This window comes from Peromyscus californicus, unplaced genomic scaffold (assembly GCF_007827085.1).
Source record: "Peromyscus californicus insignis strain IS unplaced genomic scaffold, ASM782708v3 Scaffold_16__1_contigs__length_79575227, whole genome shotgun sequence".
Lineage (NCBI taxonomy): Eukaryota > Metazoa > Chordata > Mammalia > Rodentia > Cricetidae > Peromyscus > Peromyscus californicus.
In genome coordinates this window covers 77,205,701-77,232,742 of record NW_026294458.1, presented here as the reverse complement: position 1 = coordinate 77,232,742, position 27,042 = coordinate 77,205,701, and the positions used below count along the sequence as shown (strand labels likewise).

General features: G+C 40.8%; 1 protein-coding gene across 1 annotated transcript in view; it reads left to right on the top strand.

Moving 5' to 3' along the window:
* Brwd1 (bromodomain and WD repeat domain containing 1) overlaps positions 1-26,088 on the top strand; it is a 94,955-nt gene extending 68,867 nt beyond the window's left edge. Inside the window, exons 32-42 of the mRNA XM_052741297.1 lie at positions 518-643; positions 2,420-2,492; positions 2,718-2,759; positions 4,507-4,653; positions 6,056-6,208; positions 8,757-8,923; positions 9,975-10,201; positions 12,139-12,306; positions 12,581-13,429; positions 13,947-14,870; positions 23,702-26,088. Of these exons, the coding sequence (XP_052597257.1) occupies positions 518-643; positions 2,420-2,492; positions 2,718-2,759; positions 4,507-4,653; positions 6,056-6,208; positions 8,757-8,923; positions 9,975-10,201; positions 12,139-12,306; positions 12,581-13,429; positions 13,947-14,870; positions 23,702-24,090 (3,265 nt within the window). The 3' untranslated portion in view covers positions 24,091-26,088. The remainder of the gene's footprint in view (positions 1-517; positions 644-2,419; positions 2,493-2,717; positions 2,760-4,506; positions 4,654-6,055; positions 6,209-8,756; positions 8,924-9,974; positions 10,202-12,138; positions 12,307-12,580; positions 13,430-13,946; positions 14,871-23,701) is intronic.
* Positions 26,089-27,042: the final 954 nt, after the last annotated feature.

Below are 27,042 nucleotides of genomic sequence, written 5' to 3'. Positions count from 1 at the left end.
AAGCTGACTGCCCAGTGAGCTCTTGGGATCTATATTTACTCCCAGTGCTGGAGTTAAAGGCTCACTTTATTTTCACATGGGTGCTGTAGACTCTAATCAGGTCTTCATGTTGTACAGCAAGCAAGCAATTGTACCTATGGAACCATTTTCCCAGTCCCGTTGGTTGAGTTTTAACATCTTCAAAAGGTACTGATAGGCATGGTGGAAAGGAAAGGCTGTGTGTGTGTGTGTGTGTGTGTGTGTGTGTGTGTGTGTCTGTGTGTGTGTCTGTGTGTGTGTCTGTCGGGGGGGGGGGGGGGACAATGATTTAAGTGGTTTACTTAAATTAGTTTCTGCAATTCATTGTCCATTATAATTGTAATGTCTGGCTGAGTTGAGTTGAGAGCATTAGAAGGTGATTTATTACAACCTTTCACTAGTGTTGACTTGAAGATATGTCTCATTCATTTAATAAGCTAACTCTACTGGTTTTGATTATTTTCATTTTTTTAAGTGCTAAGTTACTTTTCTTTTCAAGGCGATTGTCTGCACTGATTTGGGAAGTCCGATATATAGAGCATAATGCAAGAACATTTAATGAACCTGAAAGTGTAATTGCAAGATCAGCTAAAAAAATAACCGACCAGCTTCTGAAATTTATTAAGTAAGTGATCTCATGTGTGGTAGAAAAGTGACTTTTCAACACACTGTGCTTTAATAGTCTCATAGCTTCCCGTTTTTATTACCTGAATTCTTCCATCTGATGTTTTACTTAAGGCAACATTTCTTTGCAAACTTGTGATTATAATTTCAGTAAAGGAACGTGACCAATTCAGTTTTAGTTTCTAATACTTTGTTAAGTGTATGGGTATCTTGCCTGCTTGTATGTATGTACACTTACTTGTGTGCCTGGTGCCCATGGAGGCCAGAAGAGGGTGTTGGATCTCCGTGCACTAGAGTTACAGATGATAGTTAGCCTCCATGTGGCTGCTGGGAATATAATCCAGATCCTGGGGAAGAGTAGCCAGTGCTCTTAACCATGAGCCATCTCTCCACCCCCAACTTTTATATATTTAAAAATTTGAAGTAAGTAAAACAGTCTCATGTATGTGAGTATTTCATCTGCATGTATATATGTGTATCATGTGTATACCTGATGTCTGAGATCAACAGAGAGACAACATTGGATCCCTTGGAAGTGGAGTTAGAGGTGGTTGTGAGCCCCTAAGTGGGTGCTGGGAGAGCAGCAGTACTCTTGACTGAGGAGCCATCTCTCCAGCAAATTTGAAGTAGTTTATGCCTGTTATTGAGTTACTTGTGTACTTAACTGTGGTGCACTTGAAAAGTGTCAGGATACAAAGTTTGTTTTAGTAGTTTGTACACCAGTGTCCTTGTGTTTCAGGATCAAATCTAGACTCATTGCTGCATTTCAGTGTTTGTTTACTTTGTTGTCTTAACCTCTTAAGTTTTTCTTGACTCTATCATTTTTTTGAATGCTGGTCAGTTAGTTTTGTAGCCTGTTTAAGTTTTCCAGGCATGTTCTAATGACAAGATTGAATTTTAGTCCATTTTGAATTGTACTCTGTGAAAGTAGACATGTATAAAATACTCCGTACATTTCCTTTCCTTGCAAATTTCTTTGGAATTCCATGAAAGCTGATGTGGGAATTGAGACCTAAGTTCCTCCCTCACAGGCTTTAGTGTGTGGACAGATAACCCAACTTCAGTCTTTTCGTAAGAGACTGAATTCCCTTCCCATGTGTCTGTCTATAGAAATTCATTGAAAGACTCGGTTAGTCTGAGGCCCTACCACTCTGAACGTGCCTGGTCTCGTCTGAAAGACTGGTTTGAAGAAACAGTAGTGCCATAGTTACCATCTAGCTAAAATGGAGAGATGCGGGTTCCTGTCAGCATTCCTAGATCATTTCTGTCCTGTGTCCTTAGGATTTAGATGTTGTTTGGCCTCCTCCAGAATCATTTTCTCTGCCTCAGGAAGCAGCATGCCTATTTTGGTCCTTTTTTTCTGGAGCATCCTGTTAGCAGCTTTCCCTTTGTTTATTCACTGACACTTAGATATTTGGTTTGGTTTGTTTCTTCTCTGTCTTAAATCTCCTCTTTTCTGGGTATTTGCTATATCAGTATTACTGTGATAATGTTAGCAAAAGTCATGTTTGTGTTCAGCCTGGAGAGGCCACTTAAGAGTATCATTATTTCTGTATTATCAACTTGATTTTGAATACACTTAAAAGTTGTCATTATTCTACATTAGAATGTTAAAGTCCGTTTTTTTTTCACAGAGGACTGGTTGCAATCTCATGTCATTTGTAAGATTGGGTGTGCCTAGGCTGGGGAGCTGTTTGCATTTTAGTGTGAAATGAATGCTTGTCAGGAGTAACTAACTATTCTTCATATGATTAATTGTGAAAATTTTAACTTTTAGGAATCAAGAGTGTACAAATATATCAGAACTATCTAACACATCAGAAAATGATGATCAGAATGCCGATGATTTGGTATGAAGTTTTAACTTTATAATGACATTAATTTCAAATGGTAATTTCAAAGCGAGAGTAGAAAATGTAGGTCATTTAATACCGTTTTTTGTGGTATATTCCAATTAGCTATGAAAATAGGGTACTTGATGAGAACTTTCATGGTTAAGTGATGTCTCTGGTACACCTTTTGCTCAGATGATATCTGGTGAGAACTCCATAGTAAGGTGCTCTGGTTTATCCTAGGACGATAGTGATCTCCCTAAAACGTCTTCTGGAAGGAGAAGGGTAAGTCGCTCTGCATGGCTACCTGATTTGTGTGTTCTGTGTTCAAAACCAAATGTTCATCTGGATTACAGCTTTTGTCCTTTAAGTTTTATGATGATACTGGATATTTATGAGGTGAGTTAGTTTAGATGGAGTAAGATGTGGACCTCCCACAAAGAAGGAATTAGGGCATATGTGTTTGTGGGCCCTTTAGGGTATTGGCCTGACTTGTGTGTGGTTCATGCTTTGGGGGAGTAGAGCACCAAGTCCAAGGATTTGCTGTAACTGTAAGGTTGAGCAGCAGTTGCAGCCATAGTGCGTGAATACAGCTTGGAGGATAGGGTGGTCTCTGGTTTCATTTTAATGTGGATTGAATACTTGACAAGAGTATTTGTCATGTAATTGTATAGCCCAGGTACAGATAGTTATTGTCTTGGAATAGAGAAGAAAAAATGGTGAGATATTTTAAGGGGAAAAGTAGGTCAGCTAGGATTTGGTAAGGAGGTTTGTTGAAAAGAGGAAGTTTTAAGGAGGAAGGGAGAAGATTGAGAACTCAGTGCTTATGTAGTAAATTAATGAGCAGACTATTTGTAACAGAATGGGTGAAATACTATAACCCATGTCATTTAGAATTTTACCTAGATGCTCCTTGAGTTTAACGTTTACAAAAAAAAAATCAAGTATCATCTGGGTGTGGTGGCATATACCTTTAATCTCAGCACTCAGGTGGCAGATCAGGCGGATCTCTCTGAGTTTGAGGACATCCTAGTTTACATAGTGACTTCCAGGCCAGCCAGGACTGCATAATAAGACCCTATCTCAAAAAAAAAAAAAAAAACCAGCCAAACAAATCGAGTGCTCATTCTTTTGTACAATGATTGTCCTAATCAGTATTGAAGAGCTAGACATGTAATTGTCTTGTCTGATTTGTCATTTTCATGTTGCTTCATTTCCAGTTGAACTGCCAAGTGTTTCCTTATGTCCATTTCTTGGCTGTATCTGCTGTTGCAAATGACATACTTGATTCCACAAGTAAGATGTTGCCATGTGTATGGAGAAGAAGTTTGATAGGCTACCAGTGAAATTAGGGTCACACACACACACACACACACACACACACACTTCCCCCCCCCTTCTTCCCCCCTCCCCGCTCTTCCTCCCTCTCCTTCTCCCTCTCTCCCTCCTCCTGTGCGTTCTGTTTCAGTTAATTCAAACCAGAGTATAGCTTTTATGTCTCTGACTAACCTGTCTTCTTTGTGGTCACATTGGTCTGTATCAGATACCTTGTCCCATGTGACAGCAGTCCTAGGCTCTATGACATCTTTGGTTGAGGTGTAATGATTTCCACCTCATTTTCAAATGAGCGTGACAGCTGATATTCTGCAAACAGGGTACATAGAAGAGAGAGAGAATTGTCAGAATTGCTTGTTAGACATGGTATGCTGTGCACATTGGAACACTTTTCATATCTAATCTTACTGTAATTTTTCTCATTAATATTTTCTTAAAGTGTGCTTGATTGTCTTAATTTTCATTTTAGAAAACTGTGTTTAGAACATCATAAAACATGATTGGGTTTTTGTAGCACTCAGCTTTTTCCAGCTAGATAACAAGTTGAAAAAAGCCACAACTTCTATGCAATACAGAAAGCAGAAGAGCCTGTTTATTTTATTTTATTTTTTTGTAGCCAATATCATATACCATAATGTGGGCGTGCTCTTTTCTTATTTTCCACCCAGGCTGAAATAACCTACAAATATGTTTTCAGGTCCACAAATGGAACAGAAGGAGCAGCAGAGCCGCCAGCTGTGTTGAGAGTGACTGGAGGAGGCAGTGCAAGGCCCTGCTCATCCTGATCTTCCAGTGTGAGGACTCTGAGCCCTTCAGACAGCCTGTGGACTTGGTTGAGTACCCAGTAGGTTTCCTTACATGGAATATCGGTCCCCCCTTCTGTGTGTGTGAAGAAGAGCGTGGGGTTGCAGATGTAGAGGAAACCCAAGAGAGTAAGATAGCAGGCTTTACTCAGGTTGATTGGTTTCATCTCTCCCACTAGGTTTGTGGTAGACATGGTAACTCATTTAGACATAGAGGCGCAGTGTAGGGTGAAGTGGGGTCTGTACATGGGCATCACTGTGTGTAGGCACACCATGAAGACAATTAACGTCCTGGAGCTGGAGAGATGGCTCATAGGTTAGAAGTCTTGGCTGCTCTTAACAGAAGTTTCTGGCACCCACATAGTAGTAGCTCACAACGATCTGTAACTCTAGTCCCAAGGGGTCCATTGCCCTCCACAGGCAGCAGACATGCATATGTTGCACATTCTTACATACAGGCATGCCCACTATTTTAAACAGTAAAAATCAGGACAAATGGACAGTGATCACGACCAAGAACCAAACACTGCCTTCTACAGCTTGGGATTACTGAGGACCATAAAGCAGAAAAGTAAAATGCCTTGTCTCAGAACCACTACGAATTGACATTTGATGATATGTGTGGGATTGGAGAGATGGTTAAGAGTGCTCACACAGGACTGGAATTTGGTTTTCCACACCATGTCAGGCAGTTCATAACTAACCTGTCACTCCATAGGGGTTTGAAGCTCTCTTTTGGCCTCTGAGCACTACACTCACATGCTAACACATAAATTAAGATAAAGTAAGGTAGGCAGTGGTGGTGCACACATTTAACCGCACTTGGAAGACAGAGACAAGCGGTTTCTGTGATTTCAAAGCCAGCCTGGTCTACAGAGAGAGTTCCGGGGCAGCCAGGACACAGAGAAGCCATGTCTTAAAAAACCAACATCCCCCTAACCCCGGGGGGGTGGGAGGGGAGTGAAAGAAAAAGTAAAATCTTCAATATTTGATACTTTCTACCCTACCTTTCTTTCCTGCCTTTCTGGATCTACTTTAAATACTAATCCTTGGATCTTTTCCCCCCTCCTTCCCTTCTGTTACTTTGAATATTGTAGAGATCTAAGTCCAGATGTGTACTTTAAAAAAATTTGTGTGTTTGGGTATTTTATGTGTGTTCTATTTGCGTACGTATTAGTGTACCCTGTTCACACTGCCCAGGGAAACGAGAAGAGGTGTCGAATCCCCTGGGGCTGCACTCTGTGTGTGTGTGTGTGTGTGTGTGTGTGTGTGTGTGTGTGTGTGTGTGTGTGTGTGTGTGTGTACATGCGCATGTGTGTGCTGGGAACTTGGGTCCTCAGAAAGAGCAGCCTGCGCACTTAATGCTGAGCCATCTCCCAGCTCCTTATGTGTTTACATTTTGAGGGCATGAAATTCATCTGTGAATTGTCATTTTTAAAACAGGATTACCGAGATATTATAGACACTCCAATGGATTTTGGAACAGTAAGGGAAACTCTAGAAGCTGGGAATTATGATAGCCCTGTGGAATTTTGCAAAGACATCCGGTTGATATTTAGCAATGCAAAGGCATATACACCCAACAAAAGATCAAAGGTAACTTTTTTCCATGCTTTAGTTTAACAAAATGTGCATGACGTGTATATTTTTCTACTTGCTAGTAGCAGTCAGAACATGTACGATAACTGGATAAACACACGACCTTTGTGTTGGACAAAGCTGCTGCCAAAGCCCACATACAATTTTTAATCTTAAAAGTACTCTCATGAGTATGACGTTATGTGTGAATATAGAAGTTTATAAATTAGACATGGTAAGAGATTACTTGCATCTACCGGTAAGTAGCACAGTTATAGTAATATAATAAAAGTTACATGAATATTTTTATTAATTGTCAAGAGCTGGCTAATGTATACAGTATGGATACTGTGGACATAAAGATCATTCATGTCCCAAATGGACTGTTGCAGAATGGCATGAGATTACATCATGCTATTCTGAATGGAGTGAATTTCAGAATTGTAAGGGTAGCTTATTTAATATAATTGGATCATGGGTAAGTGAGACCCAGGGTGCTTCTCTGTAATGCTGAAGAAGATTTAGTCTTTCTTCATCAGGTATTACGCTCACTTTGGTTGTTGTTAAATGCCCTTTTTATATTTAACCTGTTGCCACTGTTAGCCTCTTGTTATTTTCAGGTCAGATATGTTAGTTAGTTTCCAGTGAGAAAACATGAAACCATGATGAATGCTCAAGGTAATCAAATTCCAGACTCAAAGTGGCTCAGAGAGTCTGGTTAACTTGTGATGACTGTTGTTGTTACTATTCAGTTTTAAAAGAACAAATTCAGAAAGTACTAGAAATAGCTATCAAGTTTTCCAAAGACAAAAGTGGCCACAAATTGAAAGTTCCTGTGTCTACAGAACAGAGAAACACAGGAGACTGTTAGAGCTTGCAGTCTGTGCTTTTTTAAGTTTTCCGGGGTAGAATTCCCTTTTAATAATCATATATGACTGATATTCTGCTGCATATATTTATGCCATTCTGCAACAGTCCATTTGGGACATGAATGATCTTTATGTCCACAGTATCCATACTGTATACATTAGCCAGCTCTTGACAATTAATAAAAATATTCATGTAACTTTTATTATATTACTATAACTGTGCTACTTACCGGTAGATGCAAGTAATCTCTTACCATGTCTAATTTATAAACTTCTATATTCATACATAACGTCATACTCATGAGAGTACTTTTAAGATTAAAAATTGTTCTTATGTGGGCTTTGGCAGCAGCTTTGTCCAACACAGAGGTCTTGTATTTATGTACATGTGTATGAAAACCGGAGGACAGCTTTGTGTGTTCTCAGGAGCCATTCACTTTAAAAAAAAAACAAACTTTTTTTTTATTTTTTGAGACAGAGTGCTGGGGAGTAGCTCGCCAGGAGAGGGTGCTTGTTAGCAGTCAAGTTCAGCAACCTGAGTTTGATTCCCAGAACCCACATAATGGAAGGAGAGAACCAACTCCTATAGGTTGTCTTCTGATTTTTTTTTTTTTTAATGTTCAAACATAAATAAATAAATGTAAAATAGAATAATAAAAATTTTGAGACAGGAGTCTCTGACTGGCTTGTAACTTGCTAAGTAGTCGCGTAGGCTTGCTAGCTAACTAGCCTCAGAGAGTCATATCTGTCTCCCTGGGATTACAAGACAGTTCCACCATATTGCCCCGCACCCCTTTTTAAATGTGCTTATGGGGCTTGAACTCAGATCCTTATGCTTTCAAAGGATGTACTTTATTGGCTGAGACATTTTTCAGCCTGTTACTAAACTTTTGAGTATTAGACCTGTACACTAATTTCTGGATTTAACATGGATGTGTAGATCACATAGCTTAGGCCAGTTTGATTTTATTTTAATGACTTGATAATTATTGAATTTGTTGGGCTGGGGATTTAACTCCGTTGTGGAGTGCTTACCTGGCATGCATGAAGACCTGGGTTCTGTCCCCATGCTGCGTAAGCCAGGGAGTGTCACACACTAACGTCCAGTGCTTCAGAAGTGATGGCAGGAGGGCTAGGAATGGAAGGTCATCTTGTCCTGCTTAGTGAGTGGCTGGGCTACATGAAAGTGGAGGATGTATCTCTTGTATGAGATGCAAGACATCCTTCTTTTTATTATTCATATTTAGATTTAGGTGGTATCCCAGTCAAATTGTAAAATGATTGGTATAAAAATGCTTTTGTTTCTCTGATCCAAACACATACTTAAAAGCAGTGTTAGAACTAACTTCCAAATTAGCTTAAGGAGAAATGTGCTTTGGACCTGGTTAAGGACCAATGTTAAAGCGGGGGGTGGGGGGGGGTGGGGGGGGGGGGACGGGGGACGGACGGACCCAAATTTGGTCTCCTGAGAATATCAACAGAAGTGTCCCGGTTGTGGAGTGTGGAGTTGCTCTCTTACACTAGTTGTCTGAAAGGTCAGTGGATGTGGATGTCCCCATATCCTGCAGATGCCACTGACGGGTGGTAGGGTAAAAAGAAAGAAGGTTTTTATTTATTCCTCCTGTCACAGTGACACATAAGGTAAAACTGTAACAGAGTGACTTTATAATTCTGGTTATGTATTTGCATCCTTCTAGATTTATAGTATGACCTTGAGACTGTCTGCTTTGTTTGAAGAAAAAATGAAGAAAATCTCTTTTGATTTTAAAATCGGTCAAAAATTCAAGGAGAAACTTAGACGAAGCCAAAGATTTAAGCAACGGCAAGGCTGTAATGGAGTCGTTCGGGCTGACAGGAGTGTGAGGTGCGTGGGCCTGGCAGTGCATGCAATCGACTTTTAATTTAAGTTGTATATTGGCTCTGTATATTTCAGTGTCCAGTTATAAAAGTGTAAGGTTGAGTTATCCTGGTGGTGGTGGTTTTTTCCTTACTCCAGCCCAAAGAGTCTTTATAAAATGCCTTGTAAAGCAGGCAGATGAACCAGCAGTATACTTCTCTATTTTTGAGTTCTTGGTGGTGTTTTAATTTTACTTTTGTTATGGAAGGTAATTTTTTAAAATATGTTTTGGGGATTTTATTTTTATTTTATGTATGTGGGTATTTGTCTGCATGTAAGTATGTACATCACAAGTGTGTCTGTTGCCTTTGGAACCTGGGAAGGTAGTAGATCTCTTGAGACTGGGGTTACAGAAGGTTGTGAACTGCCGTGTTGGTGCTGAGAATTGAACCTGGGTCCTCTGGAGGAGCAGGCAGTGCTCTGGACCACTGATCTCTTGCTGCAGCCCAGAAAAATAATTGAGCTGCACAGTGAATTCTTGTCCCTTCACCTACCACATTAGCTGCTGGTCTTGCTGAACAACTTCTCTTACATGTACATTATTTTCCTTTTGCTTCTTTAACCCACCAGCAAGTAGGCTTGGAGTTTGTGAGTTTGTATTACTTGGGTGTTTATCCAGTTCTGTGGGTATGAAGTGCAATTTGCCAAATTTGAAAAGTTTCTAGTCACTGTTTAAATATTTTTTTCTTTGTTCCTTTTTCCTTTTCTTCTTTGGGGCTTCCAAAATCTCTATGTAAAGAATACCCAGATTTGTCACTTAAAAGAATGCATACTTAGGTGTAAATAGTCTGTTTAATGGGATCATTTCATCATTTATCCACAGACCTGTCGAATTTAGAGTAAGGAAATACTTACAATAATAATCTATGCTGAATACCATTAATAGTGAATATTTTATTATTTTGTTTATGTGAATTTTCTCAGGTTAAGAACCAATATGCTTTTATATGAGTATTCTTTGGCAATTTACTTTTATGTTTTATTAATAATTGTTTCTCTTGTTCATACCTTTTGCCAGAAATATCAAACAGAAGCAGTTCAAATCTCAGACAAAAGTAATTCCACAGCTGATATGTCCTCCTTCCCAGTCTACCTCAAGTAGGGCACCTTTGTCTGCAACCCGCAAGACAAGCACTGGTGTCTCTTCAGGCTTCACTTCTGGGGACTCTTCAGATTCAGCAGAGTCATTAGAAAGAATGAGAAGAAATAGACCTGAAATGCTAAGGAATGGTTCTGAGTTGTCTGGTGAGGAGTTGAACGTTTCTTGGCTTTGAGCATCCAAGTGTGCCAGCAGCGCAGCTTACTACTGTGGGTTAGAAACAGCACAGCACACAGCCTTGACACCAAGGAACAGACAGAAATAATGTACTTATGTTTCTGCTAAGATCTGTGCTTCACAAAGTGTGTTTTAAATGAGAAGAAAATTAAGAGTGCAGATAGTCATTGAGAGCAGATAGCTCAGTCGTACATTGTCCTTTGCTCACACTGTTGCTGTTTTGGTAATATCCCTGAACAGATGTGGTCCCTTTATAGCAGTGCTCAGTGAGTCTGCCTCGTTAGGTCTGCTTTGCACTGAGTTGTTGTGTGATGAGAGTATATTACTTAACGGCCATAACTTACGACTTAACACATTTGTGATCTCAAATACTGCATTAGTGCTACTGATGGTACTGAGAAACACATCCAGTGATTGGCACTGTGATGCACGCCTTTACTACCAGCACTCAGGAGTCAGAGACAGGAGAATCTCTTGAGTTCTAGGCCAACCTGGTCTGCAGAGTGAGTTCCCAGACAGCAAGGGCTACACAGAGAAACCCTGTCTTGAGAAACCAAAACCAAACCATATATATATATATATGGGGGAGGGATATATATATATATATATATATCCCTCCCCCAAACTAATAACATAGTTATGTTAGCCCTGAATGTTCTGGAATTTACTGTGTGGCTCAGGCTGGCCTGGAACTGAGGGATCTCCTGCCTTTGCCTCCCAAGGTCTTGGGTTAAAGACCTCTGCCACCACATCTGGTTTTAGTTAGGGTTTCTGTTGCTTTGATAAAACCATAACCAAAAGCAGCTTGGGGGAGGAAAAGGTTTATTTGGCTTAGAACGCGTAAGTAACCCTTCATCACTGAGGGAAGATAATTTAGGAATTCCAGTCAGGAAGCTGGAGGCAGGAACCAAAGCAGAGGCCGTGGAGGAGTGCTGCTTACTGGCTTGCTCCTCATGGCTTTGCTAGTCTGCTTTCTTATAGAATCCAAGACCATGAGCCCCGGGGTTGCACCACCCACAGCCATCTGGGCCTTCCCACATCAGCCATCAATTAAGAAAATTCCCCCACAGTTTTGCCCACAGGCCAGTCTGGTGGGAGCATTTTTTCAGTTGAAAGGTCCTCTTCCCAAATGACTATTGTGTGTTAAATTGACATAAAACAAGGCTGTACACTGATGCTCATGTCACACATGTAAGGCCATGGGAAAAAATCGTTTTGATTAAAGTATTCCTTTCTCTCGCTGTTTGGGCCCTTTCTGTGTGAGTTTAATTTATATGTTAAAACTGTACTGTCACAGAGCTGTTGGCGACCTGAAATTCTGAGTTTTCAGATCAAAGGACCCAGAATGATTGTACCTTCTAGCATAAACGTTTTGATGTCATAGAAGACATAATAATTTAGGGGGGCAAATTAAGTTTGAAATGGAAGTCTGCTTTTAAATTGTTTTCTGAATCTTGCCTAGAGTGTGGTCAGTTTTTGAAAACACAAGTGTGACTTAATTTTGAATACTGATGTGTACTTTTTAAATACAAAGTTTTCTTTTTAAGTCACTTTTCTTCAAAGCACGAAATGCATGCAAACACTCAAAGCATGTTAAGAGTCTGGTTTTAATTTTTTAAAAAAATTCTGTGTTTATTTTCTCTGTATGTATTCATATGCCGGGTGCTCACTGGGGCCAGAAGAGGGCTCCTGATCCCCCGTAACTGGAGTCACAGGCAGTTTCGAGCAGCTGCCACGTGGGTCCTGAGGACTGAACTTAGGTCTTCTGCAAGAGCAGCAAGTGCTCCTACCAGTTGAGCCGTCTCTCCAGCCCCATGAGTCTGGTTTTAGTAGTATAAAATATTTGGGTTATGAAACAAATGCTTGCTTATGTGGAGACTACATCTTTTATTTATTTATTTTTTAGAAAGTGAAATGGAAGATTTCATAGCTACCTCTTCATCCTCTTCAGCTTCAAATAGTTCTGAGGAAAGCAAAGAGAGCTCCAGAGCTCCAGAGTGCTCCCTGCGCAGTGGCTTATTGAGAAGCAGCAACCTCAGGGTGACCAGAACAAGAGCTGCTCAGAGAAGAGCTGGTGAGTGAGAGCAGTCTTGATTTAACTAATCATTGTTGATTGACATGTTTGAATTCTTTTAGATGTGATCAAATGTCTCTAAACTCTTAATTTGGAAAGGAAAATCATCAACATGTGAAAATCTTTGTTAGAAACATTTGAAAAATTAGTGTGTCTGGTGTCACCTTAGGACGTTAAGGCAGGACATTAGGAAAGAGGCCGGCTTGGTCTACATGTGTAGTATGACTGTCCAGAATAAGAAAAAAATTCCCTAATCCTATCACTTTATTTCCAGGTTCTGTTTCTTTAGAAAATGGATGTGGCAGAAAAGCCACTCGGAAGAGAGTCTACTTAAGTGATTCTGATAACAATTCTGTGGAAACGGATGAAAATCTGAAAGGCAAGGCTGGAAACAACCGGAAGGTCCTCCGGAAATGTGCTGCTGTTGCTGCCAACAAGATAAAGTTAATGAGTGATGCAGAAGAAAACTCAAGCTCTGAAAGCCCTTGCTCTGGCCGGAAGCTGCCACATCGCAATGCGTCAGCTGCAGCCAGGAAGAAGCTGCTCCACAATTCTGATGATCAGAGCCTTAAGTCAGACACGGAAGAGCTAAAGGACCAGCCCCGAGCACTGGTGGTGTCTGGACCTCATTCTGCCCAGGACAGTGTCAGTGACTCAGACAGTGACTTGCAAGTAGCCCGGAAGAATTTCCATACCAATGGCTGTACTTCCCATTCTCCAGCAACATGCAAAACAAAGTTCCTTCCAATAGAGTCTTCGGAGGAAGACTCCAGATGTCACGAATCAGATGATGGACGCAGCAGCACTGCTGCCCCTGCAACATCTGGCCAGAACCTTGGGGCAGAGAGCGTCTCTGAGGAAGCTGACTCTGAACCAGGAAGCAGTACTTTATGCAAGAATGCACATTTGTTTAAGAAGACAAAGATCCTGAGTGACTCTGAAGATTATGAAGAACAAGGTGGAGAGAGCAGCAGAGGTCACAAAGGGGGAGGAACCCCAGTTTCTGAAGCCTTGAAGAGTGAAGTTGGTCGTGTACCTCGGTGTCTCTTGGAGCGTGGATCTGAGACTGATGTGGATTCTGATGTCGGCACAGTGAAAGATAAATTGCACAGCGATACTCACGGTAATTCTAGACACTCACCTGTTCACAATTTACCCCACCCTCCTTTTCCCTTGGGTAATAGACTGTCTCCCTCTTCTAGGTTCCTTTTCCAGCTGTTTTCCTGATTGTGTACTAGCCTTTTGTTCATCCTTTCTGTTCTCACGCTCATGCACAATCACTGTTAGTCACTTCGAACACTGGGAATGGGGCATTGTATTAGAGACAGGAACTTGGGCACACCATAGTAGTGACTGCTTGCGAAGGAGAAACAGTGGGGGGTTGGTTCAGTGGTAGTAATGATGGCAGCTGATGAAACAATTTTGTTGAGCCTGTTCACATTGTCACTGGTGGGGATCTGCTGTACTCAGGCAGAGTGCCAGGGCTGGGAGAGTCACTGGTGGAGGGTCAGTGGTCAGGACCAGCCCATTTCCTGCCCTTAAACGTAACCTCACTCTGTTAGTAAGAATTCAGCATTTAATTATTACTTTAGAAACAGTTACTCATATCAAAGATTAAAAAAATTAATCTTAATTTTTAGATTCTCTATCTCGAGAGAATGGACAAAGCAGAAAAGTTTCCAGGAAAAGGGTCTGTTCCAGTGACTCGGAAAGCAATGTACAGGTGATGAAGAAGTCACCCAAAGAACAAACCAGTCTCTTGAGGATTACTCGAAGTGCTAGTGTGGCTGCTGATAAAATCAAGCTCACAAGTGATGCAGAAAATGTCACCTTAGAAAGTGTGTGTACTCGAAACAGAAGAAGAAGGAAAAAGCCCATCCGATTTGCTTGTACCACAGCGAAGAAAATGCTGACTGGTGATGAGAAACGTGCACACTGTGAAGTGCCAGAGGCCCAGCGTGCCTGCAGTGGCAAGCCGTCTGATTCTGAACTCCAAGGTAGTACCAAAAATGCCAGTCAGTCTGTAAGTGCAGACTTGGATTCTGAAGGAGGTTCCAGTTTTGAGCATACAGAAAGCATACGGAACAGGCATACGGGCAGTGTGGGCATAAACACGCCACCTAAAACTCGAAGCTCCTCTGCTGGACCTTCTCAGGAAGATCCCAAAAGCCACACCCCAGATAGTGAGATCAGCTTGTCTTCTGAGTCAGTTTTGGCCCAAAAAGCAACAACAGAGCATAACTTTGAAGAAGACCTGAATTACGGGTTACGAAGGTGGAATGGCAGAAGACTCAGGACATATGGAAAAACCTCTTTCAGTAGGAGAGCCCAAGTGACTCACAGTCTACAGGCATCAGCAGAGGTTGGGGTGAAGAGAAGAACGCACCCTGAGTTAGACAGTGTGGACATGCCTGGACAAACAGACAGTTCAGCGTGTATGCCTGGCACCAGTCCCAAATCATCTGATTTGGGATCAGTAACTGAATCCGATATTGACTGTACTGACAACACAAAAACCCAAAGGAAGAGAAAAAGGAAAGGAAAAGCAAAAGTGGTTAGAAAAGGTAAAACCTTTACATCTCACCTGTCCAAAACTGCAAGACATCAAAGGCAGAGTAAATGTCCTAGGTTAAATGTGGATGACAATGACTGGGAGGATTTGGACTATGCAAAAGCTAAAAGAGTTGTTCGGCGCTCAAAAATAAAAACAAGAAATCAGGGTAGGAGAACAGTGAGATACCATGACGGGGAAGATGACAGAAGCATAGAGAACGCACTAGAGCTCAGTGACCGCACCTTATGACCTTGAGAGCCAGCACACTCCAACTGACTGACTGGAATGTATTGTGAAATCTGGCTGACAATTCAGGGAATATATTTATATTTTTCTATGAAAAGTTTGTGAATGTGACTAAATCATGACTGTTATTTTTATTTGCACTTGCTGGTTTTTGAAGCAGCATTCGCACAGGTGCCAAAATACGCTTCATTTTGGGGGCAGATCTACTCTGACAGTATTGAGTACATACAGCAAGAGTTGGAGACATGCTAAACACTAGACAACCTGGTTACCTAACCCGTGAGCATTACTTTGTAATAGCAGTGTCACGCAGTTATTTTCTGATTTTGTCCAGAGGTGGTAGTTTCTAAACCCCTGCCATGTAGTAGGAGAAAAATCCACGTGACCTATGTTTACAAAATCTTGATAAATATTATGTGCATACTGACATTATAATCATGGCAAGTATAACCATGATTAGTAGGCAAGGCCCCTACCACTTTTTTTTTTAAATCCTTTTCCCTGGAGACTTGAGTAGATACATTATACCCACATCTGGTCGTTTCTATTAACGTGGCTTCCACTTTTCTTTCCAAATGCTTGTTGGGTCTTATTCTTTTCTTTTTAAGGAAAATCTGATGACTTTAATGTTTATAAACTTGAATTTATAAAGTACTGGTAAATTATTTTATGTTTGGAGTGCATATTTTAAAGATCTAAGTTGAGAGTGTAGTTACAGTATTTTCTTTTAGATTGTTCACTGACAAATTGTTACTTGGTTTTGTCCAAGGTTTACTTTCCGTTAGGATTTACCAAATTCTTGCTCTTCCATAATCTTACTCTGAAGTAGAGAAGTTTGTGTGCCTTAGATTTAGGGAAAGTGTTCTTTAATAAGAGAGCACCGGGCTAATGGTGTTTCAATTCTATGTAGATTTTCCTCTGTCAAAACTGTAGAGTTAAGAGTGCAGTTGTGAATCTTACCTATGTAGGAAAACAGTCCAATGTTATTCTCCATCCTTGACTTTATTGCTGCCAAGTGCATCGTAAGCATCCTTTGCTATACAACTGAGTTATCTTTGCTAGTGACCTCTAATGCAAGAGATTCATGTTAGGGGCACAGTGGTTTTGAAATCATCTGAAGTGAAACATCACATCACCCTGGGTACCATAGCACACTTGTTTTTGAGCCGGTTCTTTGGTGGGTTGATTCTTTTTTGTCTCCTATAGGTAGCTCTTCCCAGGGGGTTTCCCCTTGAGTTTCCATGCACAAAAGGGATGTTGTAGTTTACACTTCTTCAAGTGATTTTTGACCTTAGTTATGTTTGGTTTCGTACACAAGCTATCCCTTTTTCTTGGGTTTTTCTGAGGTGGCAGATAAGGAAGAGCATCTCATGTTCTTAGTGTCCATTTCACATGGCAGGCAACACTCCTCTGTTCTCATACAGGAGTTAGGATGGTTTTGGACATTTCCAGCAGTGGTTGTTAGGTACTGTTTCTCAGGGTAGAGAATTCTCCCACCACACAATGGGAGGTAAGATGCTTTCCATAGAGTAGATACAAGGTCACTGCTGTTTTCGACTATTGACCCGAAATATGTTTGATTCATGTTACGTCCCTCAGGATTTTAACTCCGTGTTTACCATTATCTCCAATAAGGCACCAAAAGTCCATAAATAAATATGAAGTACACTCATTAGTACATAAATTCTTTTAGAGAGTTTGGGTTTTATACACAGAACTGTTCTCAGTTTTAGACTCAATTTTAACTGGTTTTTGATTGGCTAATCACAGTCCTTTCTAAAACTTTCCCCCCCTTTTTGGTTCAATTGTGTAAAGCAGTATTTTGGTTTCATCCGATTAAGTTCCATCAGAGATCAGAAGTGGGTCTGGTGACCTTGGGTGTGGTTGACAGTGGCTCTCAACTTGTGAAGTCGAGATGAAGGCTTTTGACGAAGTATTTTTGTGGGGTTTTGTTTTTCTTTTTTTCTTTTTCTTTTTTTTCCCCTCCTTTTTGGTTATGGTGCTATTTCTAACATTAACTTTGAATATGTGACACACTCCTAAGTACCATTAAGGATGATTAATAAATAATAGTTAAAATGTTTACATTGAGCACTCAGTGTTTGAAATGCGCAGGGATTTAATGCACAGATGTACTTTAATGTTCAGGATCAGTCTATCCTTTGAGAACGTTACACGGTGAATGTGAGCTGGTCCAGAGATGAGTGCTCCAGCTTCTGTTGCACTTGAAGTATTCAGTGGTGAATATGTAAAGTAGCCTTTCCCCCACTCCAGTTTTGTATGTCCAGAGTCCTATGATTTTATTCATTTATAATTTTTTAAAGAAGTTTGAAGTATTTAGGTTTGATTTTTACTTCTTTTGAAATATTAATATTACCAAGAATATTAAGAAAGATTTAAAAGCATTTCCCCCCTATATCTTATTTTAAAAAGGTGTACTGACAATGTAGTAATTTATGAATAAAAAGAAAATGTATCCCATTTTCAGGTAATTCCTAGGATGGTCATTGTTGTTTTATTTTTTAAAGTGGAAAACTTCTGATCAAATAATGCCTGAAGTTAGTGTGATCCTGGAAATGGTGGTACAGCAGTTATGGTTAGCTCTAAGTCACAACACAGTGGTTGCTTCTGTGTGGTGAGGCTGCACTAAAGGGGAAGTTGGTTTTGAGTAAGACATGGTTTTAAACAGTACTTCACAGCCTGGGAGAACAATGCAGGAAGATATAAACAGGTCCGTCCATACAGTGCACCAGAAGGTCCACTGTCCACACGGTAAGCTGTGTCACTCAACCTTTGCCCTCGTTGATGGCGTTTTTTTAGGGTAGTGTTGGGTTCACACTATACTCCCAGTTGCTGTGGTAGCTTTTTCCTAAATCACTGTATTGTATTTAAACATTGAATTGGGCCTTAGTCTCTTCTGCCAGTTCCAGTTGAATTTGATTGTGTCAACTGAAAAAAGACTGCTGAGGTTTGTAAATCAGTAGAATGCAAAACATTAAAGATGCATGTGATTATTTTTGTTTTCCTTTCCAGTCCATTGTATTGATTCTGCTAGGAACATTCATAGGCTCAAAATGGTCTTCTTGCTTTCTCCTTTAATGGTTGAAGTAACGAGCTCCAGATGTCTTAAAATTGTTACCAAATCATGGTGCAGAAATCTTAGTCAGTTCCTCTAGTGTGCTGGAGTGTAAAGGAGCCTTGTAGAGCCTACCATCTGCTGGTGACTACTGGAGTTAGATCCCCACCTTTGGCTGTGGAGAGCAGGGAATAATAAAGCAAAAACACGAATCACTTTTGATTTGCCAGTGTTTTGTAACATATGGACCAAACCAAATTTGTTAAAGCAAGGGAGAAAAAAATGAGGCAATGTGTGGACACTAATTAGGTTAGTGAATGCGAATCCTACATGAAGCTCATATTGTCACTAATGGAAGGACTGAAGAGTAAAGAATATAATGCTGGGGGCTGTGTTGTGTTTTCTTACATATTAACATTTTAAAATTCTTACAAGTGTTCCTAAGGACACCTGGGAATTTTCAAAATTAAAGGATTTTTTTTAACGGTTTCTTGTGTAATCTACAAAGCTTGTGTCTAATATATTGTCACATTGGTAGGAAAATTACCTCCTTAACTGGTGTCTCAAGGCTTACCTTCATGAATTTGTTAATCAGAGTCACAAAGTCTTGGTTTCTACAGTCTCACCGCTTCTATCATTGACAGTGTGTAAATAATGTGGTAAGACTTGATAGTCTCCACTGAAATTTTATAAGTGTGCTTGCTACACTTCCTAAGTATGTGGTAAAGACAAGTTTAGTTTTTATTATTAAGGCCTTTAATTTTTATATTTTAAATTTTCATTTATATGTATTTCGCCTGCATGTATGTCTGTACCATGTGTGTGCACTGCTCACAGAGGCCAGAAGAGGGTGGGTGTCAGATCCCCAGGGACAGGAGTTACTACAGATGGTTGTGACCAGCCCTGTGGGTTCTGGGAATGGAGTCTAGGTCCTCTAGAAGAGCAGCCAGTGCTCTTAACTGTTGAGGCTTTTCTCCAGCCCTTTATTTTTTGAGACACAGTTGTCTCAAGAGAATGTGGAGTGTTGACTGGCCTAGAACACACAGAAATGCATTTGCCTTTGCCTCCCCAGTGCTGAGATTAAAGGTTGAGCTACCACATGCATCTTATTAAAGCCTTTGAATTTTCAAAGAAGTGGTAATCTCATCTGTCTAGTTTTAACAGCATCAGTTGTACACTTCATGGACTCTGGCAGCCCCACCTCCATCCCTAAGTCACATAAGTAGTTTAGACATTTGTCTGTTTTCATCAGTGTTGTAAAAGTTGAAAGGATTTTTAATTTCTTTTTTTTTTTTTTTTAAAGATTTGTTTATTATGTATACAGTAATTCTGCCTGCATATATCCCTGCAGGCCAGAAGAGGGCACCAGATTGCATTACAGATGGTTGTGAGCCACCATGTGGTTGCTGGGAATTGAACTCAGGACCTCTGGAAGAGCAGCCAGTGCTCTTAACCCCTGAGCCATCTCTCCAGCCCAGATTTTTAATTTCTAAGTATAAATTGGTCCTTGGATTTTGTGGCTCATCTGCAGTACTCCTACCAATCATCATAGGGACTTGTTATATGGTTCAAGTTCCAATGGGCAGATCTTTAAAGTGTCTCCCACATATTAAATAAAAAACCAAAAACAGTGCATGGAATGCAACTCAGGGCCTTGCTCATGGTAGGCTAAAATGAGTTTTTTAAAACATTGTCTCAAGTTAAAATCATGTGAGAAATGTGGCTGCTACACTAAGGGTCTTTAAACACTCAAGGTTCTTCCCTTGCAGCTCACCCCAACCTCTTGTCAGCATTCCCACCCTGTAGAAGGCACTGTGGCCTGCAGTGCTGCTAGTGAGCAAGGGAGCCCAGGTGACTGGGGAGCCTTGTGCTTGACAGCCTTGCTTTGCATAAGTGAGAGTCCTTTATCATTGATGCTGATCCTCCAGACAGATCGTTTGTAATGCTGAGGAATTTCTGGAGAAATAACCACCAACTTTTTCATCTTGATGTTACCAGTTTTCAAAGAATGGGGCACAGCTAATGTAATGATGACCTAGCTTAGACATAGTTGCAAAGAAAAGCCAAGTTGTGTTGGTACTGGCTAGTCACTGGACTGCTGAATGGGCTCACTCCGTTGTTTCAGACCATCTCCATCCTGTTGCAGAAGATACCACTGCACCATTGCAGCCTTCCTACAGAACAGGAAGTGGGGCCCTAATCACAGGACACTTCTTTATATCATTATCTAGAGAAATAGCAGTTTACAGGATGTTTCGGAAGCTCCTGCTTTGGAAGGGTGAAAAGGTGCAGACGAGAGTAGTCTCGGGCTGGAAAGGTTAAGAGCACTGCCTGTTCTTCCAGAGGTCCTGAGTTCAATTCCCAGCAACCACTTGGTGGCTCACAACCATCCGGAATGAGATCTGGTGCCCTCTTCTGGCCTGCAAGCATGCATGTAGGCAGAAAACTGTACATAACAAATAAATAAATCTTTAAAAAAGAATTGATTAAAAAATAAAGGAGTGGTCTCCAGCTGTAACAGGGTTCTGTTTAAAGATTTGATGGAGAGGGAAGAATTTACAACTGTAGGGTCCTCACTGAGGATTCACTGTTTCACAGCTACCAATAATACCAGTAACACACAGGAATATGATAACTTCTGTTTTGGGTTGGACATCTCTTATTTTGTCAAATTTGGTTTAAATACTTCAATTAAGAGATGCTGGCCAGATGAGCATTGTGGAAATGAGGAAATTGTGGAAATGAGGGAGTAATGCTTTAAGCTAGAACAGCCCTGTTGATATCTATTGTCTCCTTACCATAGACCATTTTAGAACACAGATCTTTGGGTTAGCAGTCATAAGGTAAAGTGTTATTACTGTAAATGTGAGCTTGAAACTTTTTCAGGAAACTAATTAATGCCTCATGGCACTGAGATAGCTCTGAATTTTAGTGAATGATTCTAGACCACCAGGGACAGTAGAGCTTGCATTAATTAATCCATTGTTACTAATGCACTGATGGAGTGGCAGCCTAACACATTCAATTTGGTTTTTTGTTTGTTTTTAAGGATTTATTATGTATATAATGTTCTCCCTGCATGTATGCCTGCATGCCAAAAGAGGGCACCAGATCGTTTTACAGATGGTTGTGAGCCACCTACCATGTGGTTGCTGGGAATTGAACTCAGGACCTCTGGAAGAACAACCAGTGCTCTTTACCTCTGAGCCATCTCTCCAGCACCCCCCCCCCCACACACACACACATTCAATTTGTAATTCCACATAATTTTATATTTTTCTTCAAAAGTTTTTATTGTATTGTGCCTACAGTGTATGTGTAGGTCCACATGCCAGATGTGTGGAGGTCAGGATGGCTTTGTGTTGTGTGTCTGCAGTGTTCGTGTGGGTGCACATGCCATGTTGTGTGGAGGTCAGAGGATGGTTTGTGGACTAGGTGCACTCTAATACTTTTGCATGGACTGCACAGTTGGAACTTAGATTTAACTCCAGACTTGTGTAGCAAGCGCCTTTACCCATGAAGCCATCTTGCCGCCCTGCTTCTCTTTAAAATGTTTAGTACTCACCCGTGCTCTCAGCAGTGAGTGCTTGAGGAGTTCCGCTTCTCTTTAAAATGTTTAGTACTCACCCGTGCTCTCAGCAGTGAGTGCTTGAGGAGTTCCCCATGCAGCCACTTACCTTCCTCAGGTCTTAAGACTTTGGAATTAAACTTGGGACTTTATCATCTGGAGTTGCTGTAGAAGGAATTCTGGACTTTATCCTACTTAGGGCATAAGTGTTTGAACTTCAAATATAATTTAAGAGAGATTTTAAAAATCTTTTCTGCAGAATATTAGCTTTCCCATTTTTGGATTGGAAATAAACATTAAAATATCTTTAAGAGTTTATATTTTCTGTTCACAAAGTGTCCACATAGGTTCTTCAATACACCTTATAAGAACTAACTGCTGCAACTAAGTCATTTTCTGATGAAGAAATGTTTAGTAGTGATGGGGTTTTATCTAATACATTACTGGGAATGAATCCTGTCAGACCTAGTGAAAGCACTTGTAGTTACATGAGGAAGTTCAAAGTTTCTTTGAGGGACGTGTCTCCTATTTTGCAAGAGATTGTGGATGTTGGAGAAAACAATGCTTTGAGGTCTGTCTTGTAGATAGAACCTTAAGGCTTCTACTTTTCCTCATTCATATGACATGAATGTCCTCTACCTGTGTGTGTATGTGTGTTCTGTACTGTGTGCATGCAGTGCCTGTGGAGGCCAGAAAGTGGTTACTTGGGCAAGCATCCAGGTCAAGCTGGCTTGATAAAGTACATGACCAAAAGACTGTCGTTTTCTGGGACTTAACAAACATTGCCAAGTCCTCTAGATGCCTGCTTGTTATTTAAGTGATTTATAGTCTGTATATCACTCTGCCATCACATTCCCATCCAGGCTAGTTTATAAGAGCCCCAAACCCTAGCTGATAGCAGATGCACCAAAGTGCCACAGCACTTGAAATTTGAAGTGTCTTTGATACTTTTGCAAAAAGATTTGAGCTCCCCTGTCTGGCAGACAACTGCTCTCCAGCCACCCTTGAACTGCAAAAGGATCTGCCTCTTCAGTGTGCTTTCTGCCTAGCCCAGGTTCTGATAAACCCCTTCACAGTATTTATTTGGCTCATCAAAAGGCAGAGTCCACAGAGCAGGTGCCAGTGCTTGTGAGCTGTTAAGACAACCATACACACATGGGCGGAAGGACTCCTTTGCATCTGCCATAAACTAGGTCTGAAGTATGAGCTTCAGTCTTCCCAACTGGGTAAAGTATTTTCTAATACTGGAAAGAAATTAGGATTAAGGCCATGCTAAACTTCATAGAGTCAGTGCAGTTTATTTTTGTTACCTACTCGGCAATTTAAATACTCGAGTAAAGGAAGCCCTGGTCTTGGAAGTGTACCTGAGCCCTTGAAGTCAGTTGGGATGGTTCTCTTCTAGGGTGGGGAGTTACATCAGAGTTATTAAATATTTCAAAATGGTTGGGGGCTGGAGAGATGGCTCAGAGGTTAAGAGCACTGGCTGTTCTTCCAGAGGTCCTGAGTTCAATTCCCAGCAACCACATGGTGGCTCATAACCATCCGTGGTGAGATCTGGTGCCCTCTTCTGGCCTGTAAGCCTACATGTAGGCAGAATACTGTATACATAATAAATAAATAAATCTTTAAAAAAAAAAAATGGTTTGAAGGTGGGTTTGAAATGAAGCCCTGAAATTGAAACACATGGTTTACTCTTTAAGTCTAGACGTTTGAAAGTAGTGCTAGGTGAGTAGCTTTATGAAGCTGAAGGTTCTCTCATGTTTGCAAGCTTAGTTACTGGGAATGGCAGTGGTCCTCATAAGAAGCAGACGGAATTCATACCTGTCAAGCCAGCTTTTTAATTGTTCATAATGAAGTTTGAGACTTGTTCAGGACTGTTGTTGAGGAATGTACATAGTACAGTCTTGTGACAAGATTTCTGTATTTACATGAATTTTCACTCGTTTTTCAGAGTCTGTTGGTAAAGACAGAGAACCCAGTACAAAAATGGGGCCATGTATGCATGAGAAGGCTGCAGTGCAGAAGCGTAGTGTCGCTCTGAAAGCACAAATGGTCCCCGAGAGAGTCCCCCGCAGATGTGCTGCTGTGGCTGCAAATAAAATAAAGATAATGAGTAACCTAAGAGGAACAGTCTCAGGACCAGAGAATGTCTGGATTAGGAGGAACAGCAGGAAACTGCCCCGGCGACAAGCGGCTGCCCTGGCTAAGAAAAAGTTACTGAGTGTTTATAAAGAGGATGATGCAACTAGACATTCAGAGAACGAAAAGGAGCTAGAAGATAGTAACAAAGTGTTTTATCTTAGGCGGTTCAGATCCTGGAAAGAAAAAACCCAACCGTGACTGAGATAGAAAGGGTACCCGGAAATGCCAGCGCCTCCGGTGCCTGCAGCTGCAGTCCACTCCCAGCCCTAAGCCTTCCCTGCACCTTCTGAACAATTTTCTAACAGTCACTACTCTGGGTCAAAGTGTGATGAAGGCTTCCAGTCAGCCCTTCACAGCCCAGCACAGCACAGGGTGTTACAGGGAGGTGGTAGATGTGGATTGAGTGGTCAGAAGGCAGAAGGACCCGCTTTCTGTAAAGTGTGTAGCAAAGGCTTGACATGACTTGATTCTTTAGAGAAAACAGGAAGTGTATGAGATACGTGGGGGAAACTGAAAAACTGTCCAAATCTGAACTGGATGCTAATTTTAAGGGTTTACCCTCACAGTTTGAAAATTAGGCCATTTTGAAAGGAGGTGTCAAGTCTATTTGCTGATTAACTGGATCTAATTCCTGTAATGTCCGTCCCTGGGGACCAAAGGCAGAAAGGACTGGGGGAATCAATGCTGGGATGTTACTTCTGAAGAGGAGTGTTGGGAAGACATTCATGTCTTATTTATAACATTGGAATTCATACTGAATGATAACCACCTGGTATAATTAATTCAGGGAATATATTTTTCTAAGAAAGCTCTGAAAGTGACTATTACACTTTTTATTTCTTCCATGTGGCAGCAAAGATGAGGAGGCTGGACTCCAAACAGTCATCTCTTTATGTGATGCAGTTAAATCCTATTAAGTTTCTCTACTGCACCTTAAGAGTTACAAATTTGAGCCAGGTAGTGGTTGCACATGCCTTTAAACTCAGCTATTGGAAGGCAGAGGCAGGCAGATTTCTGTGAGTTTGAGATCGGCCTGGTCTACAAAGCAAATTCCAGTACAGTCTAGGCTGTTACACAGAGAAACTCTGTCTTGAAAAACCAAAAAAGTTAGAAATTTAAACACTGCGAGTTCATTACAGTTTCACCAACAAGCCAGTGGTAGGAGGCTGGGCTCCATTGTGGCCTTTGATAGTGTTACAGAATCTGGTCACTGAGCTACAAATGCTTTGCCTACAGAGAGTGTGGACTTTAGTTTGTTGTTGACATTAAGGTCACCAGATGTGACCTGTGAATGTACTGTCAAGTCTTTTTAACACATTACTGGAGAAACTGGTCTCAGTTTGTTTTTCCAATTAAAAATAGCTGTAACCATTAGACATAATTCGCATGTGTAAATCCAAAAGGGGGGGAGATCTAGGAGTTTGTATTTTTTCATTAACAGTAATACACATTTTCTGGTTATATATATGGCCTAAGTGTCTCGATTACTTGAGAAACTTGGTTGCATGTCTGCTTAAAAAAAACAAAAAACGAAAGTCAGAGCATTCTAACCTATAGTGTGTGTCCTTTGTTCTTTTTGTATCTTAATTTGAAATAATCGTCAGTATGTTGCTACTAGCACAGGTGAGAAAGGGAATTCCTAATGAACTGCTATTTTTAGGTGCTTGGGTTTGACTTTTTTTTTTTTTGAGCTTTAATGAAATGTTTAAATGTCCAGTCACAAATGTCATTCAAATTATTATTGGGTATATTATATCCTCGAGAAATGCCATGAGATGAAAATACTTCAGTCTTATGAAGACATGTGAATTTTGAATGTGAATTGAAGGTTTAAATTTACATTTTGCTGTTGTTGGACTAATTTCTGTCACCATCTGATCCTGTTCAACTTTTCATAATGGAATCTTTCTCTGGTTTAGCATTTAATTGGAACATATTTTTATTTACCCTTTAAAGTGTTTGGTCTCTTTATTGTGACTGCATGGAGTACGCTTTTTAAAAACTTAACGCTCTTGTAAAATTGCTCTTGGAACTTTGTGCAGAATTTAAAGCTTGGCCGATGAGCCACCACTTCTATATGGCTTACAATCATGTTTCAGATTTCTGCTAACAGTTTCTTCATGATGTGATTGAGAAATCAAATTGAATATCTCACCAGCAAAATAACAGCTTAAAAATACAAAAAGAAAGCCATGATTCACCTTTTCACTTTTTATTCTGTAGTTCACGTATGTCGTCTTAAGACACCATAGTGGTGATCTTGTATGTGTGCTATACATAAAGTGTCCTAGCTGGTATTAATCTGCTTTTAATAAGTGAGTTGTTTTTTTTTTATGTAGATGTTAAAATTGACACACTATTTTTTTCTACATTGTGAGAAATTTTAAGCAACTTTCTGAGTATTTTGATTATTTTACAAGGTCCTTGCCAGGCGGTGGTGGAACACGCCTTTAATCCCAGCACTCAGGAGGCAGAGCTATGCGGATCTCTGTGAGTTCGAGGCCAGCCTGGTCTACAGAGTGAGATCCAGGACAGGCACCAAGCAACACAGAGAAACCCTGTCTTGAAAAAACAAAAACCAAAAACCTACAAAAACAAAACGTCCCTCTGGTTTCCAAATATTTACCCAAAGGTTGTGCAATGCAGGCAATTACCCCGCCTCCCCATTTCCTTACATGTAAATTTAGAATGTGTTTTTATTTCTCACTGAGGGAAAGTTTCCTTTCCCCTCATGGTTGTCTGCTTTTCTCTGTGGAAACAGTGTTTGGTGGAGCTTTTTGTCTTCCAGCACACAAACCAGAACCACACATTCTGCCTGTCCATGAGAGGTCATTAAAATAGAAAACACTGTACATGAGTTAAAAATGGCCAAGTTTTTAAAAGTTCAGCCTCCTATTTTCCCTCGTGTTCTCGGGATCCGCTTGGCAGTCATCAGCCCCGTGTTTCTTCGAGCAGGTGGTCCCTGCCACGTGGACCGTGGGATGTGGAGCGGGCACTGCGTACCAGGGTCATCAGGGACAAGGGGAGCGCACGGGAGGGCCAGGGTCCCGGGCAGGAGGCCGGCACAAACCGGAAGCTCGAGGGCCTAGGGGCGTGGCCTCGCGCGGAAGCGAGGTGGGGGCGTGGCAGCCTGCAGAAGAGGTTCCGGGG